Source organism: Carettochelys insculpta, chromosome 12 (genome assembly GCF_033958435.1).
Source record: "Carettochelys insculpta isolate YL-2023 chromosome 12, ASM3395843v1, whole genome shotgun sequence".
NCBI classification, from domain to species: domain Eukaryota; kingdom Metazoa; phylum Chordata; order Testudines; family Carettochelyidae; genus Carettochelys; species Carettochelys insculpta.
Genome location: NC_134148.1, coordinates 7,572,890 through 7,597,284, shown reverse-complemented (window position 1 = coordinate 7,597,284; position 24,395 = coordinate 7,572,890). Strand labels below are relative to the sequence as shown.

At 43.0% G+C, this 24,395-nt stretch overlaps 1 protein-coding gene and 1 non-coding gene across 2 annotated transcripts in view; one reads left to right on the top strand and one right to left on the bottom strand.

The window, feature by feature from the left end:
- The first annotated feature begins 693 nt into the window (after positions 1–693).
- The window catches only part of PSTPIP1 (proline-serine-threonine phosphatase interacting protein 1), a 127,652-nt gene continuing 103,950 nt past the window's right edge, over positions 694–24,395 (top strand). The window contains exon 1 of the mRNA XM_075006796.1: positions 694–802. Within this exon, the coding sequence (XP_074862897.1) occupies positions 770–802 (33 nt within the window). The 5' untranslated portion in view covers positions 694–769. The remainder of the gene's footprint in view (positions 803–24,395) is intronic.
- Positions 16,038–16,157, bottom strand: LOC142019939 (small nucleolar RNA SNORA64/SNORA10 family). Its single transcript, XR_012647236.1, has one exon. It is a non-coding gene; the product is annotated as a small nucleolar RNA SNORA64/SNORA10 family (small nucleolar RNA).

The window sequence follows — 24,395 nt, the reverse complement described above, 5'->3', positions numbered from 1 at the left end:
AATCTTTACCCAATGATGTCAGGAGAAAGCTCCCGATTAGCATTCCAATGGCAGCAGGCATACTTTTTTTAATAGTCCCAAAGACGTTTGGTATGAAGGTAGTTTGCAAATCCGAGAAATATGTATCTACATATTTAAAATGAAGACATTACGATTTCCTCAGTCCTGCTTCGGGACTGCAAAATGTAACTTTGCAGCTCTACTTCCTGTGCGTGTGTGTGCACACATGTGTGTGCATACGAACTTCTGCCAAAAAGATCATGAAGAAAAGCGGTGCTTGATTTTTTTCTTCAGTGTGACTGGTTTAGTCTGATTTCCTCCCTGTTTTGTCTCTTTCTATTATGCTGGTTTGCTTTTTTCATTGCATTCTCTTTGAGCACAGTTGATTAGATCCTGTGATCACTTGTTTCTTTTTGCCAGTTGCTCAGGCTCACACATGTGAGTAGCAGACTGACAGCACTTGACATCCCTTTGCTTCCTCATTTCAGTATTAACTGTTTACCAGAAGAGAAACAGTTTGGCTGGGTTCTTTGGTTAGTGAGTTTTTTTTTTCTCTCTCTCTCTCTCTGCAGTAGCAGATCACCCACATGGAGCTTCCTCAAACTGCCCAGTGCTGTTTTTCACTTTAAAAGAGACAGGACTGTGGAAGTGTTTCACTTTCTGGTCTAGCTGGTGGATAGTAACAACTGCAAAGCTGAGAGCTGCTGCTCCTGTGCTCTCAGAGCAAACCTGGCAAAGGACTTTTCCCCACCTCCATAAAGCAATAGGCATGACACAGCTGCAGTTCAAAGATGCATTTTGGGTAAGTGTGTTGTTCCTCTATATTTCCTGTGCTATAACTTCATTTCTGTCTGAAGAGATTTTGTATTAATTTAATAACTCTTTGAGCTGACCCCCGCCATCCACTGTGACAATCATTCGGTCTGTGAAAGAAAAACACCCTGTAAATACAAGGGTCAACTCAGACTAAGCAACAGGTGACATTCTGATGCTTAATTTGTAAAACTCAAGGATTTGAACCCTTCTGAAAGGAACCAGGCGTAGTTTGGCGTGCTGCCCCATGACTTTTGCATGCAGTGAATTTTGGAGTTAGGGAGTCATAGTGGGGATCAGCTGGACTGTTGCTAATGAAATTCTGATTTCCCCAACACTTGCTTTTAGAATTCTTACCGTCTCAGCTGAACCAAAAGCCCCACACAGAATGTTAACATGAACCCAGTTGCTGTGTGTATCTAAATTAGACGTGCAGGAGGGCAGCCAGGTTGCATTCAGGGCTCAGTCCCCCCAGCTGATAAGTGTTTTGTTTTCAAAAAATAGAGATGGACTTAAAATCATGGGAACTTTCATTATTTGGGCAGAAGGTTAATTTACCTTTTTGTTTTCTGGTTCTTTAATTGTCCTATTTTCAATCTCCTCAGCAAAAACAAGGGTGAAAAATACTTTTTTTTTCCATATTAAAGTAATTCCATGATTGCAGGAGCTGGGGCTTTAAGAAAAACAACTAACATGACATGACTGTGCTTACTGTAAAGGACCCCACCTCCCCTCCTCAGCTCTCCCCAGCCCTGGAAAGCACCTGCAAAGGATCAGCAGCTTACATGTGGGAAGGGAGTGAAGATGAGGGCACTATCAATCATCCTCTCACCAAACCTGAGGAGAATCCACTTTAAATTTAAACTCTGATGCTACAGCACAGTGAGCCCCCTGGGATGAAGAGAGGGGAAGGACCCAGGGGTGAGCTGAGTGGGGGAGAGAAGGAAAAAGGAGCTGTGGTATTATGGTAGAAAGTAGAAGTGGCTAACTTAACAACCTCCATATTCTTCAAAGGAGAAGTAGGTAAACTTCATTTCTTTGTACTCACCTGCCACTGGGTTACTGAGAAGGAGACTGATGCATTAGCACCTGGTTTCTACAGGAGTTTTAATACATAATGGCTGGGGAAGGGACACAGCAGGTTCTGGAGCTACTGGGAAGTACAAGACTTCTGCAAGCCTAATCCTGATCTCCAGTGAATGTTGGAGCAGCCACAGTTGTGAGGGAGAGCCCCTGGGCTCCTTCCCAGGGAGGGAGCAACACCTGTCCCCTACTCTACTGTAGTTTCCCCTGGGGAGCTTCTTCCCTTTAATCCTCTCCAGAGGGTTGCTCACAGGAGGAGGTTTGTGCAGTTAAAATACAAGTGTAACCTACAAAAACTAAGGGCCCTACAGTACCCCTAATTCATCTATGGGTACCCTGGGGGGGAGAGATTTTCCAGGACTGTTTTGCTGCTAGGGTTTGTAAACATATGCTGTAAAATTCAGGGCAGGGAACGTAGCCAGCGAGAACTATTGTAGGAACGTCAGCTTCTGCATATCAAGACTTCTTTTTTGACTATGCAATTTAAACTTTGTATAATATGTTTTTGTGTATACTTTCTAATTGGAATAAATCAACATAGCTCTGTGGAAGTCCAAGGAGCTGTGCTGATTTACACTAGCTGAGGATCTGGTTCTAGTAAGGTTTTCATTGTGCTCTCTCTTCTCTCCCCTCCCCCGGTAAAATCCCCATTGCCTTCACTTTGGAATGCCAGGGTTAGCATAATTACTACTAAGAGCTGATGTTTACATCTCTTTAAAGTAGATATACCTTTTTCTTTGAAAGTATATTTAAAGTGAATATACCTTTATTTTTGCTATTGTTTGCCTGGCTCAGTTAATAACCTAGCAATATGTCTGGTAGCTGTATCTCCACAATGAAGAAACTTAAAATCAAAACTTGTAATATACGGGATATTACACAACATGGCAACCCCACACTGCTATGTGCTCTGAATCATAGGGTGAGCGGTTAATTTACTATCCATGAGTTCTGCTGTGTCCGAGTTTTGGAAGAGATTTGCTGTGCTCCTTTCAATGGGAGAGAAATCTCCCATATTCAGCTTCTCCTAATAGATGTGATTATGTCTTCAAGATAAAACATGATGGTTTTCACGTTGTGGTAGCTATTCTGAGATAGTGCCTTTAAAAACTTAGCAAAGACAAGGCACTTACTTACTTCAGTGTACCTGGTCAAGGTCGTGCCAGGAGCAGGATATACTGTTCATCTTAACTAGCAATTAAAACAGAGAGGTGGCTGTTAGTAGTTTTGTTAGCAATTAAAAGGTAAACTTCAGCTCCACTAGAATTTAAGTTGAGGCACAGGTTGTTTTTAGCTTGTCTTAACTACTTGAAGTCAGCACTATGTCCTCTCATGTAGCTGATCTTGACAAGGAGATAAAAATTAATTGTACCTTATCTCTGATAGGGTTTTACATCAAGGGAGCTATTGTACATTAGCCACTGTTATATGACACAACACTCACTCATGCTCATGCTTTTGCTACAAATAGGGGACTGGAGTGCAGCAGATCTATAGGGCGGGGCTGAAAGAAAACAGTTTACCCTTCCTCTTACATCAGTCTTGCTCATACTTTTAAAGCTGGGCCCTCTTTCTGGAAACAACTGGTTTGATATTTTTTTCATTTCCTTCCCTCAATCAAACACATGGAAAATGTAGCATAGAAACAACTCCACCAGCTTGCAAGCTTCAGCCATGCTTGCTGTAAACCAGCCTTGAGGAAACCAAAAGGGTCATTTTGAATTGGTTATACAAAGTATTTTTTAACATTGTTTACAAATAACTACAACTGAAGACACATTCTTTGTTAAATTTTTTTTTGGGAGGGGCAGGGGGACTGAAGTGTCCTATGTTCCAATCTATAGAGTAACACCTTTTGGGATGTGCAAGGATGTGATAATAGGTACGTAGCTATAAAAGCATTTTGCCAACTCAGGTGTAGCATTTGCCAGCAGGTGAGTGCTCTATAAGTACCATGTAATACCAAGGTAGCAGTGCCATTCTCTTGCCTCCTGTCCAGCCCAGATGGAGAAGACAACTTTAAAGGTCAGCTGTTGCACCAGCATGGCACCAGTTGTGTTTCATTTCAGTGAGGTTGTTGGTGAGACGAGATACAAACAATAGGAGTTTTTTTTACTGTTACAAAGTTGAGAACTTCCTCCTATTGTTTTTTCTACTCTCAGAAATCCTGTGGGGCATCTCTTTGACTTCACCCCAGTCTGATGCTGATTCATTAAAACTGATTGGGGCTGTACCATTGACTGCAATAGAGCAGGAGCAGGCCCTCTTTCCTCCTCTTTTGATGCAGCTCATCCCCACCATCAAAACCTTGCTGTGCAGCTGACACTGGCCAGGAACTGGTCATGGCTTTTGCTGGCACCGTTCAATGTTCTTCAAGTTCACTGAAGTCGGTAGACAGATTTCTCACTGATTTCAGCAGGGTTTGAATCAAATCCTGGGGAATCTACAGCTCATTGAAAGTCACTAGAGTTTGGCCTCCTAAACGTGAGATCCAGGGTCCTAAATCATACAGGTGCTATTGAAAACTTTTTACCAGCGATGTGAGGTTCTTAGTCCCAACCCTGGACTGAGCACAGCACACTCAATTTCAGGTCATTCAGAGTGAAAAGCATTAGCAAATCTTACTGGCAAAGAAGCTGGTTCATGTTCCTCATAATTTTAAATGCATTCTGTTTAATATGCACCACAAAATCCACTGCCTAGGTGAACCTCAAACATAACTTTATCTTTTGATGGTTCTCAATACTTCTGCATCTAGGTAAACTGTGTATACAGCGAGCAACAGTTATTTTCATAAAAGTTTCCATTTCTAATGAGCCCGTGGCCCTTTATATGCATGTGCAGAAACAAACCTAAGAATGCAACATATCCGCAGGCATAATAAAATCTGTTTGAGACACTTAGCAAACACAATACGTAGTGCACACTATAATAATTGATTCTTTATTTTTCAAGCATGCTCTTTTTATGTGGTGAATCTATTCAATGCACACGTCCTGAGCGAAGAAGAAACAGAAAGAGCTGGAAAAGCCTATGCATTTGTATTAGTCTCCCACACAAATATAATTTGGTGAGGTGCGGCTTTCTACCCATGTCTTTAGCTGTGTTAGTTTGCGAATTGTTTTGTTAGCAGTTATATGAAACTTCATCTCCAGTAGGGTTTAGGTTGAAGCACAGGTTGTTTTTAGCTTGGCTTGCAGAGCCTAATAGACTTGTGCTTTATCCAGGAAGGAAGTACTTGTTGGAGGAAGGTTTTTGCACTGGGCATTGAGCTTGGTTGGTGGTTAGGCTGTGGTTTTGAGTGGCATTGTCATCTTAAATTTTGCCACAGATGTTTGAGGTAGCAGGCCGGTATTGTACAAAAGACGTGTTTACAGTGAGGGCTACTTTGTTCCCATGGAATGCGGTGCTTGATAGTTTTCTTAAATGAACCTATTGCTCCTAAATTCATCCCCAGCAGGAGAAAGCAATTGGGAGAAAAGTGCACTGCCGATTGGAACAATGGGAAGTCCTCCCTGAAAGTCTTTGAAGATTTAGAGCAGACATTTAATACTGGATTGGGTCCCAGGACAAAGCAATGAGCATTTGCCAGATAGTGGAAATGCTGCTGCTGCGTCTGAATTTTTTTCTGCTTAGGACATAATGAAGTTCTGCTGAGCTAGGATGAAGTTCTCCAGTGCTGCAAGACTCCTAGAAACAGTGTTCATACTGAGACAGGCTTTGACATGTATTTTACTTTCCATCTTCCTGCCACGCCACTTAGGAGGCTATGTAGAATGTTGAAGGACACCATCTTGAGAGGAATCTGTTTACCCTTGCCCCCCCTCCTCCTGGCATATACAATGAAATGATATGTTAGTAATTGAAATCCTAGGTGAAGAACCGGTGAACCTGAGTCTTCATTTTCATAATGAAGTTCAGGTTACTAAATGTGACTTGCCTGTAGTACAGGAGACTGCTGGTCATTCCTGCAAAGGAAGAACACAGAGCTCCTGAGGTGAGGCTCTGTGGGATAGCTAGCCTCTTCCAGATGGCCAGAATGAAGGGTAAATCTATCCTTCTCCTGACTCCTTCAAGCCTCCCAAACTAAAGTGGTGGGGGAGAAGGTGCACAACAGCTTCTTCAGCCATCAGTTATGGGACTCTGTGATGTGGTTGTTCCCAGTGACATACACAGTAATGCTTACTTGTGGGGTTGGTAGACTGTGGACAGGTCAATGGTTGGTCAACAATCTCCTAGTGATGACCATGCATGTGGCTTCATGTCGGCCCCATGCTGGGGCACCCATTTCTCTCCTGCTGACCCATCTTTTAGTAGTGCTTTCTTACTGTGTGGAAAACTGGGAGGCAAGGGGGTTCTTTCCTTTCATGGATTGTCTGAATGGATGCCTTGCCACTGACTGAGGTAACATGTTACTATTGTATTGCTTGATGTGTTGAGGCTGCCCCTTTCTGATCAAGGGAAGCAAAGCCATGTTGCTGTCAGCTGTAATAAATTGAGACTATATTCAGACTCCCGGTGAGGCCAGCTGTCTGAGATCTTTTGGGACAGTGAGTGGAGTATCTGTCACTCCAGCCTGACGACATGGCTTCCTCTGGTTACATCGGCCAAAAGAATAAAAAGGGAAATGGCTCTCTGGATGTAAAATCCTAGTGGAGGCAAAGCACAGGTAGCTTTCACCTTGTTGTAGCTACATGAAGGTCAACCCACACCTGGGACTGATCTAGATCAATGGCAGACAGCCTGTGGGTCACTTGTAGCACCTCAGGGTGATCTGATTGTGGGCCGTGAGATATATTGCTGACATTGGTCATCTGCAGTCACTGCCCGTCTCCTCCCCCACACCGTAGTTTACAGTGGCCACGATTCTCTGTTCCCAGCCATGGGAGCTTCGAGGGTTCCCATTGTCTGGGAACAGGAGAACCACAGCCAGTGGTAGCTGGTGAGCTGGGTGTGGTGCCTGCAGATGGTCAACATCAGCAAAATGTGTCTCAGCCTGCCACACTCAAATTACAATGGTGGGCTGCAGGGTCCCCACCATTTCTCTACCTTGAGGTAAAAGCTGCCTGTAGGTTGATTCCATTAGGGCTTTACATTGCGTTAGCTATCTCTGTGTAAAACTTCACTCCCCCATCCCTCCCAGTAAAGATGCAGACACAGTTTGCAGGATTTAATTTGTCTCTGTAGCAGCAAGGGTGAGGCTGAGACCTATTGTATAGGAGCCGAGGCCCTTCCTGTGAAGAAGAATGAAATGAATTATAACTTTATTTTGTCACAACTGACTAGGCTAGTAGCGTGTTTTCAATGTGCTGCATTTCACATACAACAGACCTATTCAGTGCTATAAACTCACTCCTCCTGCCACTAAAACAAGTTAGTTTGGTATCCTATTGTTTTGATTTTGAGGGGCAAATATTGTTATAATGAAGCACCCAGAAATGTCACTCAGGCCAGTCTTCAGAGCAGGGATCTAGCAGTCAAGATGCCAGGATTTCTTTTCTATTTTGTCTCTCGATTCACTTTGTTATCTTGGAGGCAAGTCACTGAGTCACAGGTTACTCATCTGGAAAACAAGCACTGCACTTTTCCATGCTACAGTGGTCTGACAGACTTTAATATGTTAGATGCAGCGTAGTAATTCAACACAGCCAGGCTACAGTTACACGATAGCTATGTGTCGGCAGAAGTCACTGTCAGGAGAGTTTTCCCCCTGACAAAACCTCTGTCGACAGATCACGCGTATACACAAAAAGCAAATTAGGAGAGCACTCTGTTCTGTCGACAGAGCAGCTGAACTACCTGCCTGCTCTCCACAAAACAGTCACCCGGAAGCATAGGAGGCAGGGCTGCCCATTGTCATGGATGCCTGTCTGTCAAGAGAGGCCCCCGAGGGGGTGTTACACAGCTGTTTTGTTGACAGAAATCTGTCAATGAAGGCCTTATGTCTCATGGGGAGAGGCAGAACCCTGTCGGGGAAAGTGCTGGTTTTTGTTGATACGCTGTTGACAAAAGGTGCTTTGCGTGTAAACACACTTCACGTTTTGCTGACAAAACTCTCGAGTGTAAGTGTAGCCCCAGAGTTTCAGGAGAGCTGAGTTGGGTCTAAGGGGAACAGAAGCATTTCCTTAGCACTGACATAGTATTGCAAATTGGGGGGTTTTGATTGGCTAATGTGTTCCCAAACCACTTAAGTCTGGGCCTTTCTAAAGGGAGTGAAAAGGAGAAAAAAAAATAGAGTAATGGAAAGGGCCATCCACCAATTTTTTCAGAAACAGCACTATGAAAGCTTTGAAAGAGGAATATGGAACTAGTGGAGAATGCCTTTACTGTAAGTGCCCAGACTCCATTAAAAGAAAAATATTGAAAGCCAGGAAAATGCTGGGACACATTCTGTGCCTTTGGAATACAAAATTAAGAAACAAGTGGGCTGATGGTGTATGTTGGCCATCCCAACACATGCAAAAATGCTGTGATCTCTCATCTGCGGTATCCCTTTAATAAGTAAATTTATCGGAAGCAATGATCTTGTCCGATGAAACCAGTGCTCAGGTTATTTTGGGGTTAGCAGGTAACTTGAAGAGAAGAGTCAACACCCACTATTAATTGTTGACTGGAACCAACGGTTGCTGTTCTGACCTACATCTCTACCGCAGCAGTATGTACTCATAAAAAGTGCAAGTACGGATGAGAATACAGCACACGGCAATGTGACTGCTTCTTGAGCTTAATGTGAAGAATCACCATGTTGATCAAAAGTGACAATGATTTAAGCAGTCTTGGAACCTAGTGGATGAGACTAAAACCCAGTTTGAAAACTTAACATAAGAATTTTTACATACAATAAGGTTTTTCTGGTAGCTAACACTAATGTAGGAGGATGGGGGATGTGACCCTAACAAAGTTACTTCAAGTTAAACCATTATTTTCGTAACAGAGGGAAAGCCGTGTTAGTCTATATTCTATCAAAACAAAAATACAGTCCAGTAGCACTTTAAAGACAAACAAAATAATTTTTCAGTGTTTTGCAACCAGAAAATGTCTTATTCTCAGGATATTCAAGCTAAGACCAACAGCTCTGGGGCTCTTACTCAATGCTGCTTAACAGCAGCCATTTCTGCCACCACCACTAGCACTGCTAGTTGTCACAGCTTGACTCAAAACGATAACCCTGTCCTAATTCCATATCCTTTATTAGGCACAAAAGGGCAATTCCTTTTCTTTACTCCTTTCTCTACATTCTCTTTGCGTGCAAGTTTCATTTATTGTTAGGGTTTTTATACAAGCTGTTAACCACAGCTGGGAAACTTGTTCTTGTCCGTAGTAAAGTCAGTTGGATTGAAAGATCTAATCTCAAGGTTTTTCCGCCGCTGGGAGCAGCATCATTAACTTCCTCTCCACCTCATGTCTCACTGTGCCAGCATTGGATCATAGTAGCTTGGCCACATTCCCGCTTCTCTGGATTTTGCAGTGATTCAAGAGAAGCACTCAGAAAAATGTTTTGTCCCACCGAATGTAAGGGTATATTCTCATGTACTCCTTTGAAGATGGTGTGGAATGTTCTTTGACACTCACTGGGCATTTGTATGGATGGCACATGAGGTTGCCTAGGAAATAGCAGACTTGTGGTTCCTTCCTCTATCTGTATTTCATCAATGTCTTTTTTTTTTTTGGTTTTACTTTCATGCCACAGTGCAGCAAGGCGGATTCTGACTGTCTGATGGTGTGTAATACACTTGTTTCCTCTTAGGCAGCTCACACGTCTTTTGTAGTAAAATGTTTCTCTGAGACTACAGTTGCATAACCTAAAGTTGGCAGTGCTGTTCGGTATGGAGGAGACCATCTAGGCCAAGCCAACCACCGAAGGTGCATAGCCTAGGACTGCAATCATTCAGTGTTACTTGGGAGGTGCAGGATAAGAAAAAAATAGAATATTGAAAATGTGCATCCAGGTTTCAGCAGATCCTTGAGATACTTTACTTGAAATGGAATTCAGTTCTATTTTCGTGTACTAAGAAACCTCACTGAACAAGTCAGAGCAACTGAAAAGACTCAAGTCTTGCAGAATGTTCAGATCCAGCCCAGCAGGGCCTGGGTGGTGGGCACTGGATGCTGGTAAACATGCTTGCCAGGTGGGCCTTGCAGGTGTGGGGCCCTAGGCAACCACCTTTCTTGCTTCGCCCTAAGTCTGAGCCTGATCATGTTTCTTTGTCTTGAACGATAACAGCAGCAATTTGCTACAATGCCTTAGAGAACTCAGTAGCCAGTGCTACAGGAGGGCTTAGAACAGAAGGGGGCAAACTATGGCCCTCAGGCTACATCTGGCCTTTCAGAACCTTCATTCCTGCCCCCAAATTCCCTCCACACCGTGGGGTTGGGACAACCTTGCTGAGAGGAGCCGGCCCAACCCCCCAGGCAGAATGGTGAGTAGGGAGACGAACTCCCAGCCCCTTCTTCTCCCCAAACCCTGCAGCCTCAGCTCCTTCAGGTCATTGGCAGTGCAGTTGCTGTGCTGCCTGACCCAGTGCCCCAGATGCCATGGTCAGAGGTGGGGAGTCCTCAGGGGCTTACAAGAGAGCCTGACCCACACTTAACCTCACTTCTCAGTTGCTTCCCTGTAGACTCCCCATGCCACTCCTTGTGATTTGCTCCACTCCCACCACCTCAGTAACATCCACATTTCTGGCCCTCTGTACAGTTTCTGTCCCCAGATGTGGCCCTGAGGCCAAAAAGTTTGCTTGTCCCTGGCGTAGAAGCCGCAGTTCTTGTTCCTCTACGTAGGGGCGAGAGCAAATTAAAAATGCCTTGTAAAGTAACAGCTTTTTCAACTCTTGGGGCAGGTGGTGACTGAAAGTCTTCCCTCTAGTCACATCCTATAAACCCCTGTGGTAATATTTGTACAGAACGTGCCTGGTGCAGTGTCAGGCGACCTTATTTCCCTATGCTGAGCATGGGATACCTTGTAAAATTGTTTGTATTCGTGTGAGTTTGACAGTAATCAGTCAGAACTATGTGGTACAAACATTCAAACTAACATCAAGTTGACAGAACCCATTTAAAAAGAAATAATGGGTAGCTGGCATTTTTTAATTACCTTCTTATCTTTAAAGTTGGCATGGGGAGAGGGGACACACACTTCTGTACAATGTGAGGATGGGAGTGGTGGACTGAAAGGACCCAACCCTCCCTGTCTCGTGTTCTCCATCCTCGGCGCCTGGCTGCGCCTCTAGGATGGACTCAGAGTTGTCTTTTCGGAGCAACGCATGGGGAGGGTTCCCCAAACCCAGATTTCTTAGAGTTCAGCAGCATTTCAGCCCTCTGTAGAAGGGAAAGGACAGGAGCTGCTTTGAACCACAGGTGATGGAGGTAAGAGGCAGTTACTCAAATCACTTACAAATATAATGAACAGCAGTAGACCAACGAGTGAGGTCCCCTGTGGCACCCCACTCATTATGGCCTTCCAGACTGATTGTGAACCACTGATACGTACTCTCTGGGAATAGTTTTCTTACCAGTTATGCATCCAACTTTATAGTAGCTTTGTCTTGGTTTTATTGCTTAGTTTGTGAGAAGATCATGCAAGACAGCATCAAAAACCTTACTGAAGTCAAGATATACCATGTCCACTTTTATCCCCATGCATAAAAGTTTTTATGCTGTCAAAGAAAGCTATTAGAATGGTTTAACATAATTTGTTCTTGACAAAATATTTTCTTTCTGCTCAGAGCAGAAAGACCTCGCAAGTAAAACAGTGATTGGAATTCTCTGCTAGGCTGTCTTCAGCAAAATGGAACAAAGAACAAATGAAGACTTGGAGTCCAGTCTTGCTCTTACCCTTGGTAATGGGATACATTCCACTACTGTGCAATAAACAAAAAAAATAAAAAAGACGCTTAGGTGCAACAAAAATCAAGCCCTTGGTCACATAGTTCCATCCAGTTATCACGATTCTGAGTGCTTCAGGGAACAATGGGAGGACCATAGAGTTTAATGCCAGAGGGGACCACTAGCCCCTCTGGCCTGATTGCCTGTATATTACAGAACACCAACCCCACCAAGCACCCCCACACTAAACCCCTCATCTGAGATTAGACCAAGTAGTAGTGGCTTGGTCACTGGGAGGGGTTACTCCGTAAATAGAGTGCTCAGACAGTACCTCAGGAAGCTTACAAACCTGAAATGTGGCTGTTGCAGGGGGAGAGCAGCCAAACACTCCTGTAGTTCTTTCCTGTGTGACATACAATGCAATGGACAGGTCTGAGCAGCTACAGCATCAATTTGTTTTGGAAAAGTTTCCAAACATTGTCTGGTTTTCTCTTCCAGTTGAACAGGCATTCCACTCTAGTAAGGTGGAGCTGCTGCTGAGCCGATTCACAATTCTAGTATGCCTGCTAGTAAGGGCTGATCTATACAATAGATCTTGCTGTTCAAACCAATACAATGCAAATACCAGTCTGTATACAGTTATGCTGATATGAAAATATTCATATCCTGGGATGTGTCCATGTGAAACTTCCTACCAAAACACAGCTGTCCAGTCCAAAGCAGTTTGGTTATTTTGGGATAAAGTACAAGAGCAGGCAACATGAGACAACGTGTGTGTGGACATTGGGAGGGGTCCACCTCAAAAAAGCCAAAGTTACACTGGTGGACTGTTCCGTATTCTTCCAAAACACTCGTTAGCTGCGCGGGGTTTCCTTTTATTACCAGATTGCACAAGCTTCCAGGCTTTGCGACGCACCATCCTGGTTGATCGAGTTGATATGTTGCATTACACTGAGTAACAGGATGTGTTGAAAAGCATTTGGTAGATTCATTCTTTAGTAAAATGAGGATTTTCAAGATTTAGAGGACTATCTAGTCACCTTAATCACCTCTGCTCAGAGCCAGAGAAATCCTTGAATTCATTCCCCCCAGACAACCAGGGAATGAAGAAAAAAAATCCTAAACCCATGTCCTTTCCTATTCCAGATCTCTCCCATGCATGTACTGGTCACTGAAAAGAAGGCCTAGAGAGTAGCTGCGTGACAATGTGAAGCAAGTTCAGGAAGAAGCTAGTGAGTCAGTGTGAAGAAGCAGTTTTGTTTAAAAGCTCTGTAAGAAGGACTGAGAGAAAAATTGTCAAGGAAAAGGTATAGAGCTGTTGTAGTGGATTAGCATATTTTCCATAACTTTTACAGATCTGGGATCAAATCCTGGCTAGGGTATAACTCTAAGGAGACTGAGTGGTCTCAATTTAAGACTTGGTCTACACTAGGCAGGTAAGTCAATTGCAGATATGCAATTCTAGCTACGGAATTTGCGTAGCTTGAACTGACTTATCTGCAATCACCTTACCTGGCCATCTTCACACTCTCGCATTGACCTCCCTTACCTCCTGTGATATCGAGGAGTAGAGGGGTCAACTGCTGACCCCAGATAGTTTGATTTTTGCACATCAGGCATGTGAAATTCAACTCTAGAAGGTTGATCTTCCACTCAGGCTTCAGCTGATGATGCTTCACATCTCAAACAAACCATTGCATCCAGCATGCCGTTTCAGAACAGTTATCACCACCAACTAGGGGAATCCTCAGTTCAGACCCTTGACTGTCTCTTGCTCCTCAAGTCAGGAAAGGCTTCAAGCACTCTGGAAACAGAAAATTTCACCTTCAAAGGAGTATCTCTTTGTCCCACACCCCTTTGGCAGTGAAAGGGGGCACCGGCTGGCTACTTAGAAATAGTGTATTTATGGATCTCGGAAAGTCTGGTATCTGTTTTACATAAGGACCAGGATACTCTTAATTACATTGAGGTATAGTTCAGCATCTGCTCAGGCTGACTATTTAGGGAACAGTAAAAAGGTACCTTAGATCTCCCTTACTTCCCACATCTGAGCTGCTCAGAACTGTATCACTACAGGTTGAACCTCTCTAATCCAGCACTCTCAGGACCTGACCGCTAGGAAATGAGAGAATTTGCCAGACCACAGGAGGTCATATTGTCTAGCAGCATTACCAACACTTTCACTGCTTAGTGGGCTCTTACAAGACATTTGGGGGTAAATTACGGCTAAATAACAGCACTGAGAGCCAGGACTGGTGGCTAGAAACCAACTTTATGGGACCGCAGGAAATCTGGCCACACCCATGATAAGTGGCTGTCTAGCTAACTACAATCATGCCAGATTATGGATGTTGCTGGATGAGAGAGTTCCAGATTAGGGCGACTCAGCCCATACTTCACACTGCTTCACCCCAAGATACAGTTCAGGGTAGAGCTAAACATATATATGAAGAAAGGAGAAGGATTTTTTTTTTCTCTCCTCCCTAAAAAGGCAGACAGGAAAAACTAGGAAGAACACATACATAAATGTGGGGAGGGTTTTTGGCCTGAGTTTTGCAATCTCTGTTCCTAGTGATGTATTAACTACTATCCAAGAAAGTAGGCTGACACCAAGAGTCTTCCACAAATTTTATTTTCAGCTTCTGTAATGTGATTATATAAATACTATCTAATAACATACTGGGACACCCTTGGACCTGGCCCTTAGTCCGTGTATCTACCAGGAACCAAAACACCCTCAGAAAAATAAGACTATTCTCTGCCCTCACCCCATAACAACAAATAGGTGCAAAAGAATGAGTCCGGCTTCTCTCTGTCCATATTATCCAGCAAGGGGCAGCCTTGGCTTATTGATTAAGCTCAGGCTTATGTTGTCTGATGACAGAAATGTTTAAAGGGATACCAATACCTTGAAAATCTCATTTATCTCAAAATTGTGCATCAACCATAGCTGCAGGTAATCCTCTAAAATCATTCTAAGCAAAGGAAGTTGGTCAAAAAGTCTCAAATTTTTGTACAAAAGAGCTTCAGAGTTATGAATACCCGCATTATGAACTGACTGGTCAACAACACACCATTTGGAAGTGGAAGTAGGCAATTAGGCAGCAGGAAGACCAAAAAAAAATTGAAAAATGCAAATACAGTACAGTACCATGTTAAGCGTAAACTATTTTTTTTAAAAGGAAAGTTTAAGAAATGTTTTGACACAATAAGGAAACTTTTTCTATTTTTGTTTCATTTAAATTAAAATGGTTAAAATCAGCATTTTGCTTTTTCATAGTAAAGTCTCAAAGCTGTGTTGTGTCAATGTGCTGTTGTAAACTTTTGAAAGAACCACCTTGATGTTTTGTTCAGTTATGAACATTTCAGAGTTATGAACAACCTCCACTCCTGGGGGGTTTGTAATGCTGAGGTTCTAAGCAGTTAGCTTGCTTGGTGCATTTAGAATTTAAGGGTTAGAAGGACCAAAAGGCACATCTGGTCTGACTCTCTGCCAAGATGCAATAGTTGTTGTAGCTAACCCATCACAGAGAGATGGCTATCCAGCCTCCTTTTGAAAGCTAACAGCAAAAGAGCTTTCATGCCCTTTCTAGGTAATCTGTTCTGTTTTCCTACTGTTCCTGAAATGTTTCCTGAGGTTTAATCTTAATCTGCTCTCTTGTATTTGGAACCTATTGGCTCTTGTCCTGCCTTCTGGGGCATGATAGAATAAAGTTGTTCTGTCTTTTTAGTTGTATTCGATCAAGTATCTGAAGGACTACTATGATGTGTTCCTCCCCTTAATCTCCTCTTTTCCAACCTAATCACTCTCAGTGCCTTCAGTTTTTGCTCATGGTTTGAATTCCATCCCTTTGATCATCTTTGTTTCTTGTCTCTGGATCTGTTACAGTTTCTCTACATCCTCTGTATAACTTGGTGACCAAAATTGGACACAGTGCTACAATTGAGGCCCAACCAGTGCTGAACCAAATGGTGGCATCACCTCCTATGACTCGCATGCTGTGCCTTAATATAAGCTAAGACTGCACTTTTTTTTTGCATTGCTAACTCACGTTGTGATCCGTCACTACTGCCTGATCTTTCTCAGCAGCACTGTAGCCTAGCAAGTTATCCCCCATTTTTATTTGTGCATTTGGTTTTGATTCCCTACGTGTAGCCCCTTACATTTTTCTCCAATTTAGCAAGATCCCTCTGAATTTTCGCTCCATCATGCAAAGCCTTGGTACCTCATCTTTCCCTGCTTTGTGTTATCTGCAAATTTGATAAATATAGTAAAATTTTGAGTTATACAGGGATAACTTGGTTCCCAGCTCCCCGCTGCTTCTGGGATCCAGGAAACTGAGCAGCCTGCCAAGGCTGGTCAGTTTCCTGGCTGCTTCTCCCTGCCTTCCCCCAGCCATGCAGCTGACAGCCACATGGGTGGGGAAGGCAGAGAGAGTAGGCTTTTTGCCTGCCTGGCTGCCCGCAGCTGCAGGCAGCTAGGCTGGCTGACAGCCGCAGAGCAGCTTCAAGTTGTGCTTAACTACGTTGAAGAAAGTTATGAACAATTCAAAGCTTTGAGGGTTAAACTTTGAGGGTTTTCTGTGTGCTTTTTATTCCTACATCTAGTTCATTAATAAAGACGTTCAAACAACATTAAGGCCCAAAACAGATCCCTGTGAAAGGCCCCTTGACTCCCTCCAATCTAACATCATTCCAGGAACATTGACTCTTTGTGGTGGTTTAATCAGTTATGTATCCACTTAATAGTAGTTCTTCCAAGCTTGCATTCCTCCAGCTTACATATCAGGATGTCATGTGGAATGGAGTCATAAGCCTTCTTGAAGCCCAGGTATCTCATGTCCAGTACACTACTCCATCCACCAAATTATTTACCTTGTTAGAAAGGAAATCCATCTGGTTTGGCATGATTCGTTTTCAGTAAATCCATGCTGACTGCAGGTATTTTGCAAATTCATGTTTTATACACTGGTCTAGTAGCTTAGAATCATCATAGAATCCTAGAGCTGGAAGAAACCTCAGGAGGTCATTGCATCCAGCCCTTTGCCTAAAGCAGTATTAACCTGAACTAAATCATCCCAGGCAGGACTCTGTCAAGCCGGGACTTAAGAACCTCTAGGGATGGAGATTCCACCACTTCTCTCAGTGACACATTCCAGTGCTTCACCACCTTCATAGAGAAAAAGCTTCAGAGATAAGAAGATCAGGCTGACTGGTCTGTAGTTCCCCACTTCCTCCTTTTTAACGATGGGCACCATGTTAGACCTTCTACACTCTTGTGGGACCTTTCCCATTGTCCATGAAGTTGCAAATATTATTGGTAATATTAGAGAGAATTTCTTTAGTGCCAATGGGTGAACAGTATCAGGTACCACCAACCTCTGTGTTCTTTACTTATGCTGAGCTGCATCCCTTTATGTCAGCATTGGTGAAACATAAAGAGTTTCCTGTTTCATCTGTATAATCTATCGGTTAGTTTCTTCTTTGCTAAAACAATACCCTTAAATCACAACAGGGGAACAGAAAATCCTGTATAACAGTTTTGAAGGAACTTCACACATTTCATGGCATGCTATTTAAGAAACTGGATCTTTTTTACCAAGTTGTTTCAAAACACCTTTGAGTCGACTAAGTCATAATGGCAGAGAGCATACAATATTGGTGGCTCCCAGTCTCCCTTATGACCTGTGTGGAATGGGCTTCTGGAGAAAAGATTCCCTCGAGAAGGGGCCTCTTTGTTCAGCAGAGAGCTCTTGTGAAAGTACCATGAGGTTAGCCTCCTATCCCAGTTTCCAGCACTGATACTGCATCCAGTGTCTAGAGGACATGTGTTGCTGTGCTCTGATCACAGTCCACTTCCTTTGCCCGGTGAAGAGAAACAGGGATGGGAATGCAGGATGTTCCTGACTCATCAAAAAAAAAAAATCCAGACCTTAAAAAAACAAAAACAGTAATGTCCAGCTTTTATGAGAAGCAAAAGTGGGAGAACTCAGATATGAACATACTGTACTTCGGAGATTTAAACGCACTGAAGTTAATGAGTTAGTCAGGTGCAACTGGAATACAGATTTTTCTGAACTTTTTACCTGTGGCCATTTATTTCACTACCCAACAGACCAAATGTAAAAAAATCAAGAAGGATTTCATGCAATTAATGGCTTGGAGCTACACTACTGAGGGAGTCACAGAACTTAAAAAAGCCAGACCACGTACGAGAATGATGCATGTTTTGAGGGTGAAGGAATACAAAGGTGAAAAGTTAATTCCTCTACGTAGCAGTACATTAAGCCCTGCGTCTTGTCCTCTGATAAGACCGACTATATCCCAGACAGAAACAAGCACCACAGGGCAAACTGCTAATTTGCTCAGTGTGACCAACTATTGCAATATCATCAGCTCCATGGTAGCTGGTGTTTCTTAGCATCCCAGCTTCAGGAGCACTACAATTAGTTGAGAATCTCAGCTTTTATTTTAAAAAAGAATTCACTTTCTATCTCTTAAGGTAGCATACAAAAACACGAAAATCTCCTGTCAGGCTTAAATAATCAGAAGGAAAGTAAATAGAAACTATTTTTAAGAGTGACAGAGGGGTAGCCGTGTTAGTCTGTATTCTATCAAAACTTCTTGCGTCTGTCCCATAAAAGCTCATCACCTAATAAATTATCTTGTTAGTCTTGAAAGTGCTACATGACTGGTTTTTTTGTTTTGATATCTATTTTTGAAAAAAAAAAACCAAAACAACTTACATCTCATTTTGGAGGACGGACTTATGATTTTAACATGCATGGACCTGGCAAGGGTATTTGTTAAACATGCATGAACAACAGTTTTCAAAGGCACCAAGGTGATTTAGGAACTTCAAGTTATATTTTCAAAAGTGTTTATGTTCATAAGCTCCTTGAGTGATTTAGTGTTGCAAATGGGACTTTGGTACTTTTTGATTTTTTTTTTCCCATAGCCTTTTGGGTCATGAGCAGCCACTTACATTTCTAGCAGTTCTGACCAATTTGAACAAGAGATCATTTGCTGGGTAACAGTGTAGAACATGGGCATACATTCCTAAAGTCATTAACCATGTGAATTCTGGATTAAGGATAATATTGTAAAAGTACACACACAACTCCTGACAAGTGCAGCTTAAAAGGTGACTATAAAGGTTTCAAAGTGCTAATTTCACACTTCTTAGCTCTCTGAGCTAACCCTCTTCCGACTCCATCTGCGCTATTTTTATGTACTTGCTTACAAATTAAGTTTCATAACTTCAACATTTGACCATTAACCATTTCCAGCATAAAACTCAGCGAAAGAACCAGGTAGCTTTATTATACTGGAAGTTCTCCAGGCTTTACTAGCCTATCCTGGCTCATAGGGTGCAGAACCACAATTGTTTTGTTTCTTATTTCACTGGGAGAAGTTTTTTTTGGGGCTGGGTGGGGAGGAACTCTTACCATAGCAAGGCACCTTGAAGTCCCTGTATCTCTCCTTCCCCAATATCACTTTAAACCGCTGTTCACAATGCTAGAGCTTGGACTTGAAGAGCAACAATAGATATTTCTCTCTCTTTGCCTAATTCCTCCGTATGTGTCAGGTACTTAGGCTATTAGACCACTTAAAGATACCCTGCTAAATGAAAAACAGCGGTCTGGTCACAATAAGGATACTGGCATTCAAGAGAGAGTCCAGCACAACCAAATGTATTCTGGGAATACAAAGTCCTTTAATTGTTTGCCAACAGGGCTGCAAATTAAGTCTCTTTGTATGATTTGCCTACAATTTATACACATTTCTGAAATGTGGTCCTCATTGTAGCTCCTACAAGGAATCAAATAATAAAAGAATCAAGAATTAGGAAAAACAAAAATAACCTTCTAAATCCCAGTGTTTTAAAATCGTGTCATCATCTAGTACGTTAGTTACTGTTAGAGCAATATGCTTTTAATAGATCATGTCATAATGGTTATACAGTATGGTTAACAGGGGAAAAAAAAAGCTATTGGCATGAAAATACTTATTCAAACTTTATTTCTGAAAGACTGATAACCAAAACAAAAACTAGCTGCCATAGTCTCCTCTCCAGTCTTCATAATCATAGCTGATAATTCTCTTTTATAAACTGCTGATAATGAATTAAGTTTTAGCTTTGATAAAATATCCAGTGAGTCCATTCATGCCACCAAATAAAACAACCTATGAAACAAAACTAGATCTTTTTGAGAAACAAGCATCTATTTTTGTGAAATTCCAAAGTTGTTGTTGTTGTGAACATCTCAGAATGGACCTGTTGCTCAAGGTTTGAGATTTTTATTTCTGTATTTGTTCAAAAATTATTATACACACTTTTTTCTATATTTAATATATTTTTAATTTTTGAAACATGCAAAAGAGAGGAGGTGATTAGGAACAGTCAGCATGGATTCACCAAGGGCAAGCTATGCCTGACCAACATGATTGCTTTCTATGAGGATATAACTGGCTCTGTGGATATGGAGAAAGTGGTGGATGTGATATACCTTGACTTTAGCAAATCTTTTGATATGGTCTCCCATTGTATTCTTGCCATCCCATTGAAGTTTGGCCTGGATGAACAGACTATAAGGTGGATAGAAAGCTGGCTAGATCATTGGACTCAGTGAGTAGTGATCAATGGTTCACTATCTAGTTGGCAGTTGGTATCAAGTGGAGAGCCCCAGGGTTTGGCCTTGAGGGTGGTTTTGTTCAGCCTCTCCATTAATAATCTGAATGATGGCTTGGTTGCCATCGGCAAACTTGCTGAGGGTGCAACTAAGATGGGGATGGAAGAGACATAGACACATTCAAGGGTATGGTTAGGTTGCAGTATGCCCTAGACAAATTGGAGGATTGGGCTGAAAGAAGTCCTTGTTGAACCTCATCAAGATAAGTGCAGCGCTCTACACTTCAGACAGAAGAATCCCATGCACTGCTACCTGATGGGAACTGACTGGCTAGGAAGTAGGTATGCATAAAAGGACCTGAGGATTACAGTAGGTGAGAAGCTGAGGCTATACCCATAGTATTTCATCCTGTTTTGGGCTGCCCCACTTTAAAAAGGATGTGAATAAATTGGAGGTAGTCCATCAGCGGACAATAGAAATAAATAGGAGACTGAGACAAATGATTGATGAGCTGAGGCTGAGAGACCTGGGGTTATATAATCTGAAGAATGAGAAGGGATTTGATAGAAGCCTTCAACTACCTGAAAGCAGAGGGGTGGGAGTCAAAGAGGATGAATCCAGGCTATTCTTAGTGGTGGTGGATGATGGAACAAGGAGCAATGGTCTCAACTTGCAGATGGCAAGATCTGCACTGGGTATTAGGAAATACTATTTCATTAGGAGTGTGGTGAAGCTCTGGAATGGGTGGCTTAGGGAGTTAGCAGAATCTCCATCCATAGAGATTTTTTTTAAATGAGTCTTGGCAAAGCCCTGTCTGGAATGAGTTAGTTGGAGTTGGTCCTACATTGATCAGGGGATTGGACTAGACGACCTCCTGAGGTCTCTTCTGACCCTATGCTCTAATCCCATGGTCATAGAATCACGGAAATGTGAGAACCAACAGAACGCAAAGCCCTGGATGCCAAGGGAGTACAGCTGGGGCTGGTCCTTGTGACAAACAGCTGGCTAAGAAGAGTGAGCCAGAGCTCTGGCACTCCAGCTGCAGTAGAAAGGGTGATTGACACTGGCTGAGCAAGCCCAAACCAGAGTGGTAAATGGGGAACAGCTGCAAGCCTCATTAGCCACAGGGCTGTATAAGCCTGACAGGAAGGAAGTTGAGTGCAAGGCTCCAGGAGTGGAAGGCTGTGCTCCCCAGCTAGCTGCAGGAGCTGGCAGTCACTGAGCTGACTGTGCTGAACCACTGTGTATAGAAGGTGGTGGGAGCTGACATGGACAATAAAGGGCACGGGGGCTCACAAGGAGAAGCATACCTGTTTCCTCCCTAAAATGAAAGACATTGAAATTCGAGGGGGAACTTTTTTGTTTATGGAAGAACTTTTTGTTTATGACTGAAGAACAGGAATTAAGATAGTAGAGTGGCTAAGGGATACATGTAATAATTATACTGTCAAAGTTTCCAAAAGCCCCTGTCAAGCCCTTATGGTGTGAGGCACTGCTGAAACATAGAATTTAAACTTTTCAAGGCAATGACTAGGTCTGAGAAGAAATGAACAACAAAAAAAGCGTGAGAGACTGAGCCCACGTGTGGGGAGAGATCCTCATCTGACTCAATAATAGTCTTCAATGAAGCTAAGCCAATTTATTCCAACTGGCAATGTGTCTCACAAGTTTTACACATGAACACATAGTATTTGTTTTTTTCAGTTTGGTGATTGAATAAATGATCGTTTTCCCAGTGGTCACCCACAGGCTAACCATGAAACATTGGCTAACTTCTCATAGTGTCTCCGTATGTACAGATCTTAAGAGGGGGTCATGTTCAGAGAACCGTCCTTGAGTGCCCTCCACCTCACAGTGGGAAAGCTCATCAATGTGGCTTTCAGGCGTTGGCAGGAGAAGCTATTGCAGCACCCGTTCAAATGGAATGCAAATCAGGCAACTCGGCCAACCTCAAATGCCCAAAACTATGCGACAGACTCTGAGGAAAATGTCCATGTTTAAAGTTCACACAACTTTTTTTTTTTTTTGGTGAGATTTAACTCTCAGTGGGAAGCTGTCCCTCTTTACACCAACATATTTTACGAGACGGCCTGAAAAGCACAAACCTAAATCTACTCCCAGACTGACGGAACTCTACCTTCCTTGAACTTCTGGTTGCTTAGTAACTTCCCTAACACCATTTCTTCACCAGGTTCTGGTCTTAGCTACCTCTTTGACCTGACATGACCTGGGAAGTCCATATCCCTTCCCTCCAGTGGGCACTTTACTCTGCTTGGCACTGTCTCATCTATTCTTTTATTTAACTTGTATTCCACCCTCATGACCACAGTACCTGAGTATTTTCCCCAGCACATTAAGCCATTTAGCGTGTCACATGTGGGTTATTCTCTCATTCAGCTTTGCCAAAATAGGGCCATTATGGGAGTCATGCAGTGTTTTGATAGGTTTCTTTCCTCCCTCTTTCAGAGATGTACATACCAGCCAGCTCCCACCCCAGTCTACAGGCCCCTGAGTGGTTCCTTCTTCATTCTCTGGATGTAGGCCTTGTTCACCTCCCTCAGCTCTCATACCTCCACCTCAGATACTACCTCTGCCCCATTGTGGGAGAATGCAACCAGAACAGGCAGAGTCCCTGTAGTCTGGAGAGAGGAATTGGACTTCATGCGTGTGTTTGTAGGGGTCACACTCTAGGGGCACCTATTCCACCTCTTGTGCTCATCTCCACATCTCATACCCATTGTGCATCCTGGAAGTTAGGTCTGTCTACGTGCATTGCTTAGAGGCCTGGGTTTTTCACGCTCTTGAGCCATCTCATGATTTCCTGGTGCAGACCAGGCCTAAGGGTTAGCTAAGCAAGTGCATAGCTCATTAGGATCCTCTTATTGAAGAAATCAGTGGGGATGTTCCGAATCCCTATTGTCCAAAGTTCTGATCAAGTTCCAGTTAGCCAGCTGAGACTTTAGTTTTGTCCTCTTCCAGCAGGACCTCATCACTAGAAACCACAAAAGAACAAACTTGGAAAATCCTACCTCCTTACTTCCAGTCTCCCTTGCGGGGACTGCGGTGGATTATCTCTAATCTCTGCAATACAGTGTAGAGCTACCACACGACCTGTTAACAGCTCAGTGCTGAAGGTTTGATGCTGCCCTTCACAAACACCCTTCCTTCTAAGCAGCTGCAACTTTTTCATTCTAAGAGCTTTTTTTCTGGTGCAGTGATGCACAGAAACATTGGAATTTCAAGTGGTTCCAAGATATCTGTATGTTTTTTTAATTTTTAATGCCAGTGTAACAAGATACGGGGCTGGATTACTCATGAGGCTTATTTGCTTAGGGGACAAGACATAATCATCAACAATGCAAGGATCCTCAGCAGGAGCCATAAAGAGGAGATAAGAGACCAGAAATTCACAGCTTTTGCACTTGGACACCACTTGGTTCCTGTTGAACTGTCTAACTTGAAACTACGTAAAATGTTCTGCCCACAGGCTCCTCTCATTCTTTATATAATGCAAATTCCCACAACCACAATATGAATTGTGATGTGAAATACATCTAGTTGCGTTTACCCAATTTATTTATTATGGAAAAATGTCTACCTACTAGAAAGCTGCACATTTCTGCTCCTCAGCTCCCCCTTTTAAAGCATTATCGCATGAGGAGCAGCACCTACAAAGCATTGTTGGGGGTAGGAGGAGAGAAAACAGCAATGAGAAAATAAATTACAGTATGCCCATCTCCTCACCCTTTGGTTTCTGCAGTTCCCACTTCCACCCCCACCTGAGGAGATGATTGGCTAAAATTTTCAAGGTAATTTTGTGGAGTTTTCCTTCACACTCTCCCTTAAAACCAAACCCTAGACCTGGGTGAGCCAAATCAGCCCTGAGGGCCAGATCCGGCCTGCCAAGTATTTCTCTGGATGCTCAGCTGATGAGCAGACCATGTGTATTTACAGCCAGCAGCTGGTGTTCAGCTGCCCCTCCCCCACTTTGTTCCATCTGCTGTCAAGCTGCTCCTAGGATTCTCCGGCTGGCTGTGCAGAGGG